General features: G+C 39.6%; 1 protein-coding gene across 2 annotated transcripts in view; it reads left to right on the top strand.

Annotated features, from left to right (window-relative positions):
* ncam2a (neural cell adhesion molecule 2a) overlaps window positions 1-17575 on the top strand; it is a 254258-nt gene that overhangs the window by 179715 nt on the left and 56968 nt on the right. For both annotated transcript variants that reach the window (XM_077514022.1, XM_077514023.1), the window contains exons 4-6: window positions 7557-7700; window positions 8798-8935; window positions 17357-17474. In XM_077514022.1, the coding sequence (XP_077370148.1) occupies window positions 7557-7700; window positions 8798-8935; window positions 17357-17474 (400 nt within the window). The remainder of the gene's footprint in view (window positions 1-7556; window positions 7701-8797; window positions 8936-17356; window positions 17475-17575) is intronic.

The following is a 17575-nucleotide window of genomic DNA, read 5'->3' as shown; positions in this document are numbered from 1 at the left end:
CATTTACTGCGCCGAGCGTGACATCATTCCCTTTAAACACACCGGCTAATAATCACGTTGCGGCTCAATAAATCTGCATATTTTTAGTGATTTGGAAGCGGTTTTATGTGCATGTGTAGGATTATGTGTGTGTATGTTCCCTCTTTGTCTTGTAATTAAAGTATAATGACTCGTAGCCACGCCATGGGACTCGGATCCTGCCAGGCATAATGAGGGATATGCCACTGAGGCAACCTTCCTTGCTGACCCAGCACTATTTCCGAGCAAAAACTTTACGTTATGAGGCACAAAGGAAGTGGAGTGTTGTTCAGTATTTACACAGACCATTCCATTGTGAGGACGGTATCATTAAGGAGAACTCGGAATTGGCCCTGCGTTTGTGCTGTGGAGCCACCTACTCTATGACTTCTAATTTGTGACGTTTTTGTCATGTTCAAAGGAAGACAGAGCACATTGTGAAAGGATTCATCGCAAGTGCGAGGGTCTCTCTAATGTTTCATGTAGGTCACGAGTCACCTTTTGTGATTGCTGAGTGGAGGCTATTGAACTGGTTTTTGAGATTCATTTTTAAAGCGAAACAACACTTATTAATCATTTTCCACTGCTGGATTATTGGGCATTGTGTACAAAGAATAAAAGTCAAGTCATCTTTATTTATGTAGCGCTTTCAAACAGCCTTAGCTGTCACAAAGTGCTTTACAGAAACGCAATAAAACAAACATAACATGAAAAACATTAACAGTGCAAATATCTCTGGCATCTTATTCCCTGAACTTTATTTTAAACCGATTACAGTATTTTCCGTACTATAAGGCGCACCTAAGAGGCTTCAATTTTTTCAAAAGCTGACCATGCGCCTTATAATCCGGTGCGCCTTATATATGGATCAATATTGAGCTGCAACAGGTCTCGCTGTCGACGCTATCGGTGACCCTACACGATCGGTGACGCACATGCGCAGAAGATCCCGCCATCTTGGATCGCTAGCTAATACTACTCAACTCAACTCAACTTTATAAAGCGCTTTAAGAACAGGCGTTGCTGTATACAAAGTGCTGTACATAAACATCAGTTTTGCAGTAAACAAGAACAAAGCAAACATTTTGAAGTGCGAATACAGGTTGTTGTTGTTGTTGTTGTTTTTTTTTACAAGTAAATACATTTTACATCAGTAAATAAATAAATACGAAATGTGAATAAAGAGATAAATAAATACATAATTATGTAGACTAAACATCAAAGTCATACACACCACAAAACACAAGTCTAATGGTGCGCCAAAAGCCAAAGAATACAGATGTGTTTTAAGACGTGTTTTAAAAGAGGATAACGAGGGGGACTGCCTAATATTTAGTGGAAGGTCGTTCCAAAGGGAGGGACCAGCAACAGCAAAGGCTCGATCCCCTCTAAGCCTCCGCTTTGCCCTCGGTACCTCCAATTGAGTCTAGTCTGCTGACCTGAGGCACCGGGCAGGTGTGTAGGGGTGCAAGAGCTCGGCGAGATAAGGTGGGGCAAGACCATTGAGAGATTTGAAAACAAATAGAAGAATCTTAAAATGGATTCTAAATTTCACGGGCAGCCAGTGAAGAGAGGCCAGGATAGGGGTTATGTGTTCCCTCTTCTGGGCACCAGTAAGGAGACGAGCAGCAGCATTTTGGACAAGCTGGAGACGCTGCAGGGAGGACTGTCTGATTCCAAAGTAAAGTGCATTACAATAATCCAGCCGAGATGTGACAAAGGCATGGATTACCGTTTCTAAGTGCTAAGGAGATTTTTTACCTTAGCCAGCTGTCTAAGATGAAAAAAGCTGGATTTGACAACAGCGGCAATTTGCCGGTCCAGTTTAAAGTCACGAATACATTACCTCAGAGAAAATAATAAAACAGCTGTTTATTCATTTTGGGAGTGAATGGAGTTGTCAGAAAGCTGGTTTGTAATCTATTGCTAAAGTTTGACTGACCTATCTGACTGTTTTGTTGACATTTCCTTAAGCGCAGCACCATCTAATGGATGCATAAAGTAACCCCAGCCTCTACTGTAGCGCCTTATATATGAAAAAAGTTTTAAAATGTCATTCATTGAAGGTGTGCCTTATAGTGCGGAAAATCCGGTAAGTATCCGAATTAGAAAGCCATTATCCTGGTCACGTGATGACGCATCCCGTGCATAACCCGAAGCCGTCTTCGCTCGTTTCAATGGGAATTTGCTGACTCAATGGGCAAGAAAAAGACGTCTTCCATCCCAAATTCTGTTCAGTCAAATCCTCTGCACGTCCGGTTTCATGTCATTCCGTGTGGGGGTGGGGCAGTGGGGGTGACGGCTCCTAATGTGGACTAAAGCGTGCTTAGCGCACGACATGTAGTTTAGCCTACAAGTCACCGGGATGTTTACCGTCCACTTGGACTCACCGGCGCTGGATCTGACTGTTTTATCCGGCTTTTGATTGGAAACAAATCTTTGGCGTGTCTTCCGCGACTGTACTGCTTTTGAAGAAGTGCTTCTTTGTTGTAATTCCACCTTTGATGTACGTCGTGGGATGCCATCATTCCTCGTGAGTCTCTTTTGTCATTCGTGCCATGTCAGTCAATGTGTATTTTACGCACGCAATACATCACGATGATCATGTGACTGTCCAAAATGCCCGATACAGTACCTAAGGCATAAATATTCATAACAAGTGCTGTAAAACCATAATTGCTCAACATACATTGGCATTTTTTTCAGGGAAGAGTTGAAATGAACAATTTCACAGAATAGCTGGTTAGTTTTTCAGAAGTCTTGTGTTTAAACTAGGGATGGGCGAGTACCGATACCAGGTATCGGTATCGGGCCGATACCAGCCTTTTTTCAAGTACTCGAGTACTCGTGACGCAGACGAGTACAAGCGACCGATGGCAGAGGGGGAAGACGTTAAGTGAGTCCGCCTTGCCTGCAACTGGCGCTAGCTTGCAGCAGTTTTTCATCATAACTTCACCGGTTTGGAAATATTTCAAAATTGTAAATCTTATACTAAAAGAGCATTTTTGTGTTTTATTTTGAGCGTTAAGACTATTGAAGAGTGACTGTGCTGTTTTTTTGTCAAAATTAAAGGAAATATATTTGTTTAAAAATACCTTTTAGTGATTTTTTTTTATTTGTCAAAATGTACTACTGGTATCGTCAGTTGGTATCGGTATCTGTGAGTACTGAGGGTCTGAGTATCGGTATCGGTCTGAAAAAAAAAGTGGTATCGAACATCCCTAGTTTAAACTTTCAAGATTTTTTTTTTCTTTCGTTTTTGGAGCGTTTCGTTTTTGCACTCAACACAATCTGGTGCTGTAAGGTACATTGTAATGTTGGGATTCTTTTTTGGACTGCTGTTCTAATTGATGGTATCTAAGGAGGTTTCTGTCTGTTTGAAATTTTTGAAGCAAGTCTTTGTCATTTGTGCATGATTTAGTTTCAGTTGTGATACGTGTAAAGTGGAATCACACATTACAGGACTGTAAGCTGTCAAAACTGTTCTAACTATAGTAACACTGATGATATTTTGAGAACATATTCCAAATAAACAGGGTCAATTTTGAAAAAAAAGATACAACAAAGAAACATAAATCAGTCAATGCTTACCTAATAATACTTAATACCTACAGTAGTGCTGTGCAATTAATTTCAGTTATTACACTCCACATTTACAAAATCGGCATAATGGCAAACAAAACTAAAAGATTATTAATACAACTTTTGAGTTGTTTAAAGTTATATATCTGCACCATTTTTATTTTAAAATAACTAATGTAATAATCTGGTTTGGTCCAAAAGGAACTTGCGTAATTATAGTGTTTCAAAGAAATTTATTTGTCTTAATATATGTTTAAACATTTTCTTGTCCTAATCGTGATTTCAATTATTACCAAATGAATTGTGATAACTGTTTTCTTCATAATTGAGAAGCGCTACTGTACAGTATGAAATTATTAGAACGTCAACATGCAAAGGCGACATGAGCAACTCATTCGAACCTGAAGCACACACAGACACACACACACACTCTAATCTGAATGCGGTGGTCACCTTTTTCATCCTCTTTCAAATAAGCTGTTAGGGGAGACATCACAGCCTCAATCTCACCTGCCGCTACCAGCTTGTACAAAAAACATAGTTTCCATAGCAACCAACCATCAGTCGCTCCAGCCCTCAGCGTACATCTACATGAAAGTCTACCTGAAGCCTCAGCCGGCAAGCCAGCCAAAGACCCCTCGGGCAACAGGCCAGCCAGGACGCTAGTCAGTGGTTGACATGAAATTCATTGGCGGTGAGAGGAAAGGTGTCAACATAGTGTCAGGAAGGATCTGACAACTGCATGACGGCTGCTTCTAATCATGCTGCCCTGACTGGCACCTGCATCCAGACAAGTCAACGCGACCTGGTGTAACCCACACGGAGGCGACCAGAGATTGAATTGGATTGTCAAATGCGCAACTGTATGGAGGACCAAAACTGCCAAAATTCAAAATAAATAAATGACGAAATAAATACATAAATAAATAAAAACGGACATAAAAATTCAGAAATTAAATACAAAAATAAATATAAATGCAAATAAAAACAACATATTTATATCCCTAAATAAATAAAAGTAAAAAATAAACACAAAAATAAAAAACGTGATTCAAAAAATAAAAATAAATGCCAAAATAAATATAAAGATAGAATTAAATAAAAACCAATAAATAAAAACACTGCTGTCACATTTATTTACTTCACGCTGCAGACGCTCTGTCAGGTCGAAATTTATTCAAATGAGGGGGCGGTCCTAAGTGTGTCTTTGGTTGGGCTGCGCTGTTGCAAACTGCCAGTGAGCAGTTCGGCCAACAAGGAAGTCTCACCAGCTTGCATGGAGATCTCCAGCAATGGATGACTCTCGTGTCCACTGTCACCAAAACTTGTTATCGAGCAACTCAAGTTGCAAGTTGTGGTGACGGTGGACAAGATAGTCGTCCATTGCTGGAGATCTCCATGCAAGCCGGCGAGACTTCCTTGCTCGCTCGACCATTGAAAGGGGAGTTTGCAACGGCGGAGTCCACCCAAGACACGCTTAGGACCGCCCCCTCATTTGAATAACATTTCGACCTCAGCATGAAATAAAGAAAAGGGAGAGCAGAGCGTTTTTATTTATTGATTGATATTTAATTCTATTTATATTTTTAGTTTTTTATATAGTTTTTATTTATTTATTTTCTTGTTTTGTTTTTTATTTTTGTCTTTATTTTGAGTTGTATTTATTTATTTAGTGATATACATACATATATATATATATATATATATATATATATATATATATATATATATATATATATATATATATATATATATATGTAGTTGGTTTTATTTCCATTTATATTTATTTTGTTTGTATTTATTTTTTGAGTTAACATTTTTTATATATGTTTTTTGTTTCAGTTGTATTTATTTATTTATTTAGTAATGTATTTATTTTTTTAATTTTGGCAGTTTTTAGTTTTGAGGGCCAATGGAGAATGAAATCAGTTGAGAAAAGCAATTGCTGGTCATGTTATCAGACTGGCGTGCAGGCCAACAACCAAATGGATGTTTCTCACCTCTTCCGTCAGTGTCATGTTTGTGATGTGTGCGGCATTCTGCACACGGGATGTTTCTCGCTGTGAGGCGGGCGCCTCTCGTCTTGAGGATGCAAACAAAAGGGAATGAGCCTTTGAGCCTTCGACAGCAGCGCAAGCAGCAAATAAAGAGGAAGAACACGAGAGATAAATCATAAGAAAGCACTGGATTGAATGACAAATACGCACGGTGGCTTGAAGTTAATGACAGCGCTGACATGCCAGACACGTACGCGGGCGGACGGTGCAGTCAGAGGGAAAGCAGCTTGACATAAATCAAGCAGCAAAATGCTAATGTTGTAGCCTGTTAATGGAGGAGACTGATAGGGGAGCGTTGCTTGATTTATGTGCGGCTTCCGAATGCAACTCGCAGGTGATGAGAAGAAGTTGTTGCCTCGCAGTGTGAAGAAGAGCAGCTTTTGGCTGGGGCTGTCACTATTGAATCGTTTTGGAATTGATTATCCTATCGATTATCCCATCGAATAATCGAGGCACCTGATGAATTTGCACTCTTTCAGCTAAACGTCGCTTAACGGGAATAAAATTGGGTGAGTTTTAGGGCTGGGCGGCGATTCTAATTTCCTCAATCGATTCAATTTCGATTCACAAGAGTTCAGTTTGATTCGATTTTTTTCAATTCAATTCGATTAACTTCACCTCAAACCAATAATGATTAATTATGGCACATCAAGTCTTCTTATTAAATATCAAGGAGATGATAAAAAAAAAATCCACAAATGTTAAATTCCAAATGAAATTTTGCAGAGGAAGTAACTGGTTAAGTGATTTAGTGGTATAATCACTTAAGTGTTACACAAATGTTGGCATCAGCAAGGATGAGATGAAGATATGGGTTCTATTTCTCTAATTCTAATTCAATAATTGTAAATCTAAATGCCAACGATTCTGAATGGTCTTAAAGTTCAAGAAGTCGGGTCTTTCGTAAATGTAAGAAAATACTTTTAAATTCATGCGGACACTAAATGTCAAGAAAACAGTAAAATGCAAAAAAATAAAATAAAAATCAGCTTTGAAAATTCTATTTTCTTATGTATTTATTGGAAAAAGAAATATCAAAATAATCAATTCATAGTTTTATTAATTAATATCAGGCTCGAAAAGGAAAATTGATTCAATATTGATTATTCTTTTTTTTTTTTTTTTTCAACCCAGCTCTAGCGAGTTGTGTGAGGAAGGGCAACCGGTGTAAACAATGTGGCAAAAATAAAATATACAATGTGGCAAAAATAAAATATACAATGTGGCAAAAATAAAATATCATCACCGTGGCAATGAACCCTGACGTGGAAAAGTGCATCGCTTGACTGTAATATCAACCTTACACCAATAGAGCATGCTAATAAATGGTGTATTTTGAATACAGTACAATATTTGGAGCAAAAATTTTGTGCTAACATATTTTTGTAGTCGATTTACCCGACCCAGCCCTAGTCTTGAATCACCCTTAGGTCCAAGAACCTGTTGCCCGACCAGAGATTTGTTCCAAATGCAGGGATTGAAGTAAAATGATGTGTTTCCAAGCAACAAATAAATCAAATGCAGGCATTCACTGCAATTGGCAGTGGACTTGCAGGCCGGTGCCTCCGCTTGACATTTATTTTGAATTTTGGCCCACAAAGTAAGTGGTAATGGTATTAGGTTGTATTTTATTTTGGTGAGTACCACAAAGTTTCCAAAATGTCTAAGATGAAGAATTATGTCAAATCCAATGGCTGAACACAATCCCTGATGTATCAATTATTTGATTGAGAAGCGTGCGCTTTCCATTGCCACCGATTTGACAATATTCACACTCACTTGATAGTCTTTCTGTACTGTTTTTTGTTTGAAAACAAAGTAAGCAGTTGCACAATGAAGTCAATTTACTGCATGATGAATGTTTCCGATAACAAAGAATTTTTTTGTTTAATGTTGCAGAGAGGCTGACTTTTCGAGACATTCAGTCGCCGCAGGAGTTCCGCTATGGCGAGACGGCGGAGGTGGTTTGTGATGTCATTAGTTCGCCGGTGCCGGAGGTCGTCTGGTCCTACCAGGGCAGAGAGATCACTGGGGAGCGCCACAGTAAGTTCAAATGAAGTCTGTTCAGTGAAAAAAATAAAAAATAAATCTTTTGTTTGATCTTGCAGAGAGGCGGACTTTTTGGGACGTTCAGTTCTGCTAACTGCAAAGTTTTCTCAACTGTACCAATATGTTTGATGGAAATATTTGGATGGTGTTGAATTTGACCTACTAAAAGTTACTTTCCCCGGGCAATTTCAACATCGTGTGATGTTTCTCCCAGATGACCAAAAAAAAAAAAAAAAAAAAATGCTGTGCTCATTGAAAAGATGTGTGAATATGCCAAAAGCAGTCTGGATTTTTCCTCCGATTGTATGTATGACAAGGGTGTCAGAAAGGATGTGCATTACTGAAAAATAACATTTCAAGAGTAATTAATGGACTTCAGAGCAGTTGCAAATGGTCTGTCTTGCATATTAGTCTAATATTAGTGGGGGGGGGAAATGTGCAGTGGCGGGCATTTCCGTCATTCATCATTTCCCTCGGCGCGTGTTTTATGAGGCGCTGGTTTTATCAGCTTGGACTCGAACCCGGGTCCTCAGTACTGAAAAAAAAAATCAGCTTTGTTTTGACAAAAAAACAGGTACAGTATTATGTTATCAATGTTATTTTTAAAAACAAGTTGAACACAATCAGACAATAATGGAAATATGATTCCTCGGTCAAATTGTGACATCATGAGACCTTTATTGGGTTGTAGAGGTAAAAACGGTTAATCTTCACTATCGCTGTAACCTTTTCTGGTGACATCACATGCTTTTAGTGTGAGAGTTAAGCCATTACATTTTCACAAAGAAGAAGTAGAAGGTTTTTGTCCATCTCAGAGGTACTACTTTTCAAACTGAATTATACGTTTGACTTTTGAGGTTTTCACGCCGTGTCGATAGAACACACATCACAAATGTATTTTATAAAGAAATGTGATTGTGTGGTTGCCACCAAAATGGGATTGTTTATCTGTGTCAACTTTATCGGGTAAATGTGCGCAAAAGAAGATTGACAATGTGGCAATTTTGTTTTGCAATTTTCATAAACATGCTTATCGGGCTTCTCTTGTTTGTCTGTTTCTTTGCTTGTTTTTTTTCCTCGTGGCGGTGCAGGCAGGTTCAAAGTGCTGCCAAACAACAGCCTGCAGATTCACCATGTGACCAAAGCAGACGAGGGCGTGTACCGCTGCGAGGCCAGCGTGGAGGCTCGCGGCGAGATCGACTTTGTGGATATTGCCGTGGTGGTCAACGGTGAGTTCCATCAATGTCAAGGCCAGATTTCCGCACAAACAGACCTCGTGCTTTTCTAAAGGTTAACGCCAGAAATGTTTTGTGTTCTGAATGCCAGCGAGGCCCATGCAATAGCCACATTGCATTTTCTTTTTTTATTGCATAGATGCAATTGGAAATGTCAGAGACGGCTTCAAGCTCTGTCGCCCCCTCATAAAAAAAAAAAAGGATAAAATTTCGATTTCCTAATTTGTATTCACCCACTAGCACATCTTAGACCATTCATGTCCTGTAATGGTTGACCTGCTGCTATCCTGTCCGTGTCTGCTCCGCCTCGTGAAATGTTAGATTGTCCCTTGGCCCCCCAACGAGCATGAATTGTGTTCAATATTGCTCACCACTTAAACTGGGAGAAGCGTGTTCATTGATTTGCCACACATGGCTGCAACAATCGCAGTGTCGGGCCGAGGCCCAATGGATTCTGTAATGGACGAGAGTTTAACAAACTTCACTTTGACTCAGTTCTGCTGTCATTTTAACATGCGTGTTGCAAATGGTTGATGTCAAGCAGGATCCCTGAAGGTCCAAATATGGTCAATTTAATATTTTTTACAAGCTCGACTTTTGGAATCTGTCTTATGTTAGTTTGTCTATTTTTTTTTTTTTTTTCCATTTTTAACCACTTTGAAGTGTTGAATTTTTCTTAAAGGCACAGTCCAAAATGTTTCTCTTTTCTGATTGTAAACAAATCACTCAAAACATACTTCACCCATGACACCCGCCCCCCCCAAAAAAAAAGGAAACGGCATTCGGCTATAGGGCTGTTCACAGTTACCCCTAAACTACTATTTTTAGAATAGAGTACTGCACGTGGGCGTGGCCAGTTGAGTTTCAGACAAGAAATAGAGCACTGCATAGGCAGGCGACTGAGGCGAGTGTATTAGTACAAGTCAAAACTTGTGAACTAACTCGTTATTTCACCATAAATATCCTTAATAGACGTATTATGATGACAATAAACCTCTGCTACTTTGGTGTCTGCCCCTATGTGACTGCCGATGTTGTGACTGGGATAAAATGAAGAGAGTTTCCAGAGGAATGTCTGCACTGGCTTCAAGCATGTAAACGGCAGGGATTTTCGCGGGAAAAATTTTAACAGAAGACACCTATGTGCTTTCGACATTTCGTCGATGGAAATGGGCCAGCAGCTGAAAATCCAGACCAATATTAGCAACTGCAGCTATGTTTATCGTCTGCTTTCTCAGCCTTAGCCTTGCTAGCTGCTTGCTACAACATGCTAGCTACATCTTGGTGAATTGTAAATAGACCAAAAAGACCTCAAGTTCACTTATGGAAGCCACTATACTGCCTCGACAAAAGTAACTAGACAGAAGTAACAGCCCAAAGGTAGACGTAAAATCTTCCAATGAAAATCGTGACTTTATGTGTTTCGTTTTCGTGAAAATTAGCAACCAGCACGAGAGTGGCGGCTATCAGCAACAATCATACAGTAAATTTTACCTTTCTACGAAAACTGCTTTGTCAACCACCGTTTAAGATGTTCCAAAGTGTGTTTGTCGATTGAACCATGCCTGGGACCTCATTTTCTTCCAAAATCATGTGTACGCGTGTATCCTACTCTGTTGTTTTGTCCGACTCATGCATATTAATGACTAAAACGTGACGTTATTTAAGATCAACCCTATTGGCTTAGCTTCACCTATTATACGGTGTAAATATAAGTTTGACCCTCGTTGTATATTGTCGAGTTTCCCTTACAGTGTGACTTTGTAGCCTAGCATGTCGTGTAAATTAGCAAGATAAAATATTCTGTGGTTGGCACTTACCTTACAAGCAGGTCAACTCTGCGTCGCTCTTCAGTCCAAGCCGCTCCTTCAGGGCTCAGAAACGGACAAGCCAATATTCACTCTTGTTTTCGACCGTGCACTATCCACGACACATTTTGTTGTGGAATACGTCCTTTTTTCATGCTGTCTGCCATTAGGCTAGTGAGCCAATGTTGAAGCCTTTTTTTTTTTTTTTTTCACCCCCCTTATATTGCTGAAGCCGCTCTGCTCGTATGCAACAGGATAGATGCCACGGACGTCCGGATTTAGCACATTCAGCGACGTATACTGCTGGCTGCGTTCCAACACTTATACACCAACATATATACTTTCTATATTTTCAGAAATCAAAGTCCAGTTTATATAAGCAAAACAAATAAACTCCTTCTCTCCCTTGGTATGTGAGCAAAAATATCCACATGAAAATAAGTGAAACCTCAAACAGTTGACTATTTCTCCGGAAAAGTACAGCATGTCCATGACTGTACGCAAGCAGCTCGAGATGGAGTGGATGGCTGGGAGGCGCAGGTACATGAAGCAGTTTTATCAATCAGCTGCTGGGGGATGTAAAATAAACAAAGAGTTAGAAGGGGGGGAAAAAATAAGCTCCGTTTTGTCTGTAGAACCCAGGAGGAGATTCATAGCGGAATGAAGACCATAGCTCACGAAGACCACAGCTACTGGCTATCCTGCCTACATCGGGATCAAATTGAGTTTTCAAATAAATCTTCTTGACATGATAGCACCTCAAAGGTTTCGATGGGAAGTCAAGTGGAAATGTAATAACAAGTGTTATCTCTTTTTTTTTTTTACTTTGATTTTGCTCAGTGTTATCCTGTTGTACCTCTTGCTCTGCGTGGTAAAATTCTGTCTTGAACTCTGAATGAACCTTCAAGCATGTGTCCTCCTCACACTTCCCATTTGGCTTGTAGCAACACTCAGTCGTGCTGTTTTGTTGACGGTGAGCCGGCGGAAGTGTCAGTTTTGACTACTTCAGCACCGTGTTAACAGACGTTGCCGGACCCGGTCATGCGCAATAAGACTAAAAGCAGGGTGGAAGCCGCTTACAGTATACTTTTCTCCTTCCATTTGGAGTCATAAATATTCATACCTCTGGTGATAAGTAGGCCTACCGTTTTTTTTTTTTTTTTTTTTTGATGGCAATTCAGCAAACATGGCTGTAGTGGGAGAGCAACTGGAGCTTCTCGTCTCCCGTGGAACATTGATGACTGGGGCGGGGGGGTCTTGACGAGGAGGGTCAATCAACCCGAAGGCAATACCGCTAATAGGCTGCAGAGCACCTCGGGAAAGAATCACACAGAAAAAGCTGCGATAAGCCTTTCATCCACTGCATTAAAAATGTAGAGGAATAAGCTAAAACATGGCTCAGATGTGACATTCATCAAGGGATTTGTTGAGGCAAGTTCCTCCCAAGCAGCAATTGTTCAATCCAGGCTTAGAAGCTCATTGCTAGACTCAGTCTTTGCCATTAAGTGGCACGTTTAAGACGGTTTAATAAGATTGAAAAAAAAAATGATCCTGCTGGCTAACAACGACAGTCAATGCAATCTGTCATTGGTGTGGCTCTGAAAACACGGTGTAAAAAGTGCAGTGGTGCCATGAGATAACAGTTTATTTCATTACGTGGCCACACTCAAAACACAAAATATCTTTCCCTGTCAAAATGAGCGGAAATGCCATTAAGGTGAAGTCAACCCATAAATATTCTTTACAATTACAGTACATGTTCTAAACACGGCAGTCTGATTAATGTTGTGATTGTATGATTTGAATTAAGCAACAGAATCCATCTGTTTTTATTCATCTCATGGGGCGGCCATTTTGATATTAAAATTACATTAGAATTGCTCAGGGCTCACATAGCAACTAATCACAGGTTACCTTTTCTGATTTCGGTCATGTGATGTTTGCACGCTGAGCCGTAATTGGGTATATTGCCACGAAGGAGGCAGGACTTCCGACTTCCGGGTTTTCACACATCACCTTTGTTTTCCGCTTCCGGTTTGCTACATGTGGGCCGTGTTCCAGTACTTGCACTTGCGGTGGACTTTGCTGCTTTGCTGCTTAATTCATATTCCACAAATGCAATATTAATATTAATACTGTGTTGAGACAAGTGGGGCGCATAGAACATATTGTAAAAAAAGAACGTTTTTTGAGTTGACTTCTTCTTTAAAACTCCTTAACGTTCCTCTATCCTCGTTTCTCTCTGGAATGTATTTCTTAATAAATAGCACTTTATTAGACTTTCACTCGTGACTCCGTAATCTTTAGTGTTTTTTTTTTGTTTTTGTTTTGTTTTGCAGAAGATTGATTAATTAAATAAAGAAATAAAGAAATACTTTGCATACAATAGTCAAGAGGTAATTTTTGTCCCAAACCAAGCATGTCATCTTCCTGATGTCTCTTCTATCCTTCCCGGACACATTAATTGTTAGCTTGCCCACTCACATCGAGTACCCGCAAATTTGACTCTTTTCATCTGTCAGTTAAAACAAATGGCAATGTCTGTCAGAGATGATCCTCATTTATGTTTTGGGAACAGAATCCTAACCACTGAATAAAGACGTCCAAAACATGGACATGGACAAGCAGGCTTTGATCAAGAGGTCAACAGTTAACAGCACATTATTCAAAATTTAAATTGGTTTGCAATTGAGATTCAGATTCAGGTTTATTGTCATTACAACTAGTGCAACGAAAAAGTAAAGTGTAGTGCAAAGACAAAAATAAAATAATTTTAAAACTATAATGAAAAAAAGAAAAGAGGAAAAAAACTAATCATAATCAGAATTAAAATTGGAATAAAAAAGGCACATTATAAAACGCAGACTAAACATCTATTGAAGAAGTTCACTGGCCTGCTGCTGGGGTAGGGTCTCATCTAATGACCTTTAACCTCTTAAATGTTTTTCTGGATGAGTGGGCAACATTTTTCCTCATTGTGGAAAGAGTGGGAGCTGTTATTAGTTGCAAAGGGGGATCAATTCCATATTTTAATTGTCCTCCCTTCCTGTGGGTATCATGTCTGGTATATAGTGTATGTTACAGTCGGTGCTCCATTTAAAAGTTGTTCTGCGCACTATGGGACCTGCTGTCGCTCCTTCTGTGTGCGCAATGACTTGTTTTGACAAGGTCCCACAATCCCTTGAGTGCTCTCCTGACAGTCTTAAAAGCCTTCAGTACACCAAACTACTGTGTGCTTTTGCTGTTATACAATCAGCCCCCTGGTTAGATTTAACACACTGTTTTCTTTTGCTTTGACTTCTTGGAGGCGGAATGGGTTTATCCAAATACTTTCGTCGGAACATTGATGCTATGCGCCTGTTTATCTTGCTCGCATTAAGTCCGCATGCATTGCTTCTGTGCACGTATGTGTCGTATGTACAGGTTTCGCGGCTGATGCGCACAAGAATGTTTGCTATTTTGAAGTGCTGTGCTCAGTTAACAAGGTTGCTTTGGCATGGGAATGCATTGCAAAGGAATAGTCAGAAGCACTTGGGAGTAAAAAACAATTGATTGACTTAGAAATCAATGGTTATCACATCAGGCAGATGCTTGCTTCTCTCAACCGCAAAATCGCTACTGTTGAAAATGACTCAGTGTTTGATTTTTGCTTAGACCGGTTTTAGCCCAGGAAAGCTTTTGATGCTTGATGGGTGAGCTCACTTTGACTTCTGTTAACAAAGATGATTGTGCCATTGCCTACGCCAGGAATTAAGTGTGGTACCATTAATAGTAGCCTATGTGGAGAATTATAGAATTAAATGTTTATACTTTGCATAAAGTCACAGTGGCTTGAAAAAATGTTGAATCCAGTACAGTACATTTGTTAAGTATAGTTTAGTTTTTTTTTAACATTTATTTATGAGCAATACATTTTAATAGAATCATTATTTAAATAGTCCCACCCCACCCCCACCCCCGCTATTTAAGGAGTGTTAATGTTCAAATGCTGCATATTATTACAATAGCTTACAATAATATTTAGTTAATATACTTTTCAGAAATTATAGCCCTGACTCATTTTAGATGAATGCTACATTCTATGGGCCCACTATGTGACTATATTTTAATGCTGGTCATTATGGTGACGTGCAGAGCATTTTTTTAAAGGTTGTTTGTTTGTTTGTTTGTTTGTATTTATTTGTTTCAGGCAATTTCCAAACACACAATAGGTATCAGGCGCCACCAAAATCAAGAAACCAACAACAAAGAAAGCGAAAAAACAAAAACAAAAAAGGAAGATAGAGTCCAATTCTGCCTGAAAGGGAGTGGGAAGAAGAAGAAACTTTAATTTAATTTAATCCCACCCTCATCCCCCATTCGAAATGTCAAGCTACTCTGCTACTGACTTGTACTTAGTATAAAAAGTTTCAGAACCACTGATCTACAACAGCAAATTCACTCTTATGGTTATGTAGTCATTTTTGATTGATCTTTAATGCCTTGTTTATTCTGTCATATATTTATTGCTATTATTATTATTATTAGTAGTAGTAGTAGTAGTAGTAGTAGTAGTAGTCGTAGTAAAGTATTTAAAGGGATCGTTCGGCTTTTTTAACATGAATCTCAATTTGATCCTCACCTCCCGTGTGTGCGATCAGCACTGACTTACCCCTGACAGCGTTCGGTGAGACCAGTTCTGGTTCTGAAAAGGCAAACAACTTCAGGCGGAAGTATCAGCTAGCTGGCTGCAGTGCGTCGGTTAGCGTTCTACAGGGCGCGGCGCAGTGATACGAACGAACAGAAAAGTAGTGGCTGGCGGTAATGGCGTCTGATTTTATTCAGAAAAGAGTATTGTGATGGAAATGTATCACGCTTTTGAAAACAAATAGTTTTTAGAAGAAAAACGCTTTATTTCCGAGACCCCAGCCAGCTTGCTGGACTATTTTCCTCTCGTCCAACGCCGGACCAGAACTGGTCTCACCGAACGCTGTCAGGGGTAAGTCAGTGCTGATCGCACACACAGGAGGTGAGGATCAAATTGAGATTCATGTTAAAAAAGCCGAACGATCCCTTTAACAATGCAATACTGACCATATACCTCCAAAATTATAAAATGTAAATGGAATGCTGTGTTCGTGTCAATTGGTTTGTTTGTTTGTTTGTTTGTTTGTTTGTTTGTTTGTTTGTTTGTTTTTTTGTTTGTTAGCATGCTACATCCTGGTTCATGGATGATGAACAACAGGTCATAAATGTCATAACAGCTCAAAAACTGAAACTCAGTTACTGTATCTGCATCTTTTTTCCAGGTACTTCCCATAATGTAATGGGTTCTTCTTGGCTGTATGCACCACCTCTCTACAAAGTTCAGAGAGATTTGGTGTTGCATTTTTATAGCGCAATCCTGTAAACTGTATGTGTCCAATTGTGAAGTGTTTTACTCACTGCAAAGGGATAAGATTAATTACATCCTGATCTGATTATCTCTACCAAGGAGGTTGTTTATACATCTGTTTCTTTTTCTATTTGCAAAAAACGAAATCATATCTCGTTTAAAGGGAATGCATCTCGGTATTTTAAGCCCTTCCACAGTTAACTGTACAATATATGATAATTAAATCTTACCTTTGGCACCATTGCGATGTAAAAAAATTTTAATGAAATATTTGGTATTTTGCTGGCTATTTTTCTAACACGAAAGCACAACGCCCAGTTCAGTATAACCCCGCCTCTCTCCATGTGGTTGCCGCACCCCTCTCTTCCTAAGCGCACTTCCCACAAAACTCTGGAGAGCTGAATGCAAGGCCGGCCAACCCTTGCCGTACAACCACGTCTTATTTATTGTGGAAATTGGATGGATGTTCAATTCTTCAATAAACATTTGAAACAAAACGGCTCCTTTGCCGCAAAAAAATCGTAGAGGAGGAGGGGAGGGAAGAAGAGGGGAAAAAACCCTGAGTGGGACGCAAACCTCTGTCCTTCTGCTTGCAGTGTGTGCGCGTTAACCACTACACCATTCATTCAGTTAGGTTCAACAGTGCAGACATTTTACTTGTAGTTTACACAAGTGTCAGCCACCACGGAAGCTTTCTGGGAATTTAAAATGGCCAATTGTCACTGAACTTTGGCATTGTGAATGTGAAGGATAATTGTTTGCTTTGAATTCATTTGGACAGAATGTTTACTGAAAAAGGCTACTTTTATCACTCAGAGAAGTGAGCTGTGCGGGGCGGGTCCGCATTTTATGACATCATAAAGCGACAACAGCTCGTTTTATCAGGTTGGGAGGGGCTGGTGCTTGGAGAGCAGAATGACCTAGAAATTCTCATAGAGAAGCGAATGAAGGAAAACACCACTTCGGTCATGTTTTTGGTGAGGTATTAGCATTTTAACATGGTTAAGAGCTCCAAAAAGTTAATTTTTCACATTACTTACTGTCCCTTTAAAGTTGGAGAAAAAAATGTGCACGTCCTAATGAAGGTTAATTGTTGTTCAGGATTTGCAATATCGAACCATGTTCCATTCCGATCGATTCCAAATTGCACATTTGGCACTTTTGTGGCAGCTCACAAATTGGATACGCTTGCGTAACGTTTTATGATGCTGTTCTTTCTCTTTGTGTCCACAGTCCCTCCGGTTCTGTCCGTTTCCCAACAGTCATTCAACGCCACTGCCGACTACCAGGAGTCAGTCACCTTCACGTGCTTCACATCGGGATCTCCCGACCCTCTCGTAACATGGCACAGGTATCTCCTCAACTATCTTCCACTTTGAAGAAACCGTATGCATCACTCTGTCATTCATGGCTCAAGATTTGCCAAACTGCAGCTCTTGCAAAAATAATGAA

The sequence above is a fragment of the Festucalex cinctus genome, chromosome 2 (assembly GCF_051991245.1).
Source record: "Festucalex cinctus isolate MCC-2025b chromosome 2, RoL_Fcin_1.0, whole genome shotgun sequence".
Lineage (NCBI taxonomy): Eukaryota > Metazoa > Chordata > Actinopteri > Syngnathiformes > Syngnathidae > Festucalex > Festucalex cinctus.
This window is presented reverse-complemented; position numbering and strand designations above follow the sequence as displayed.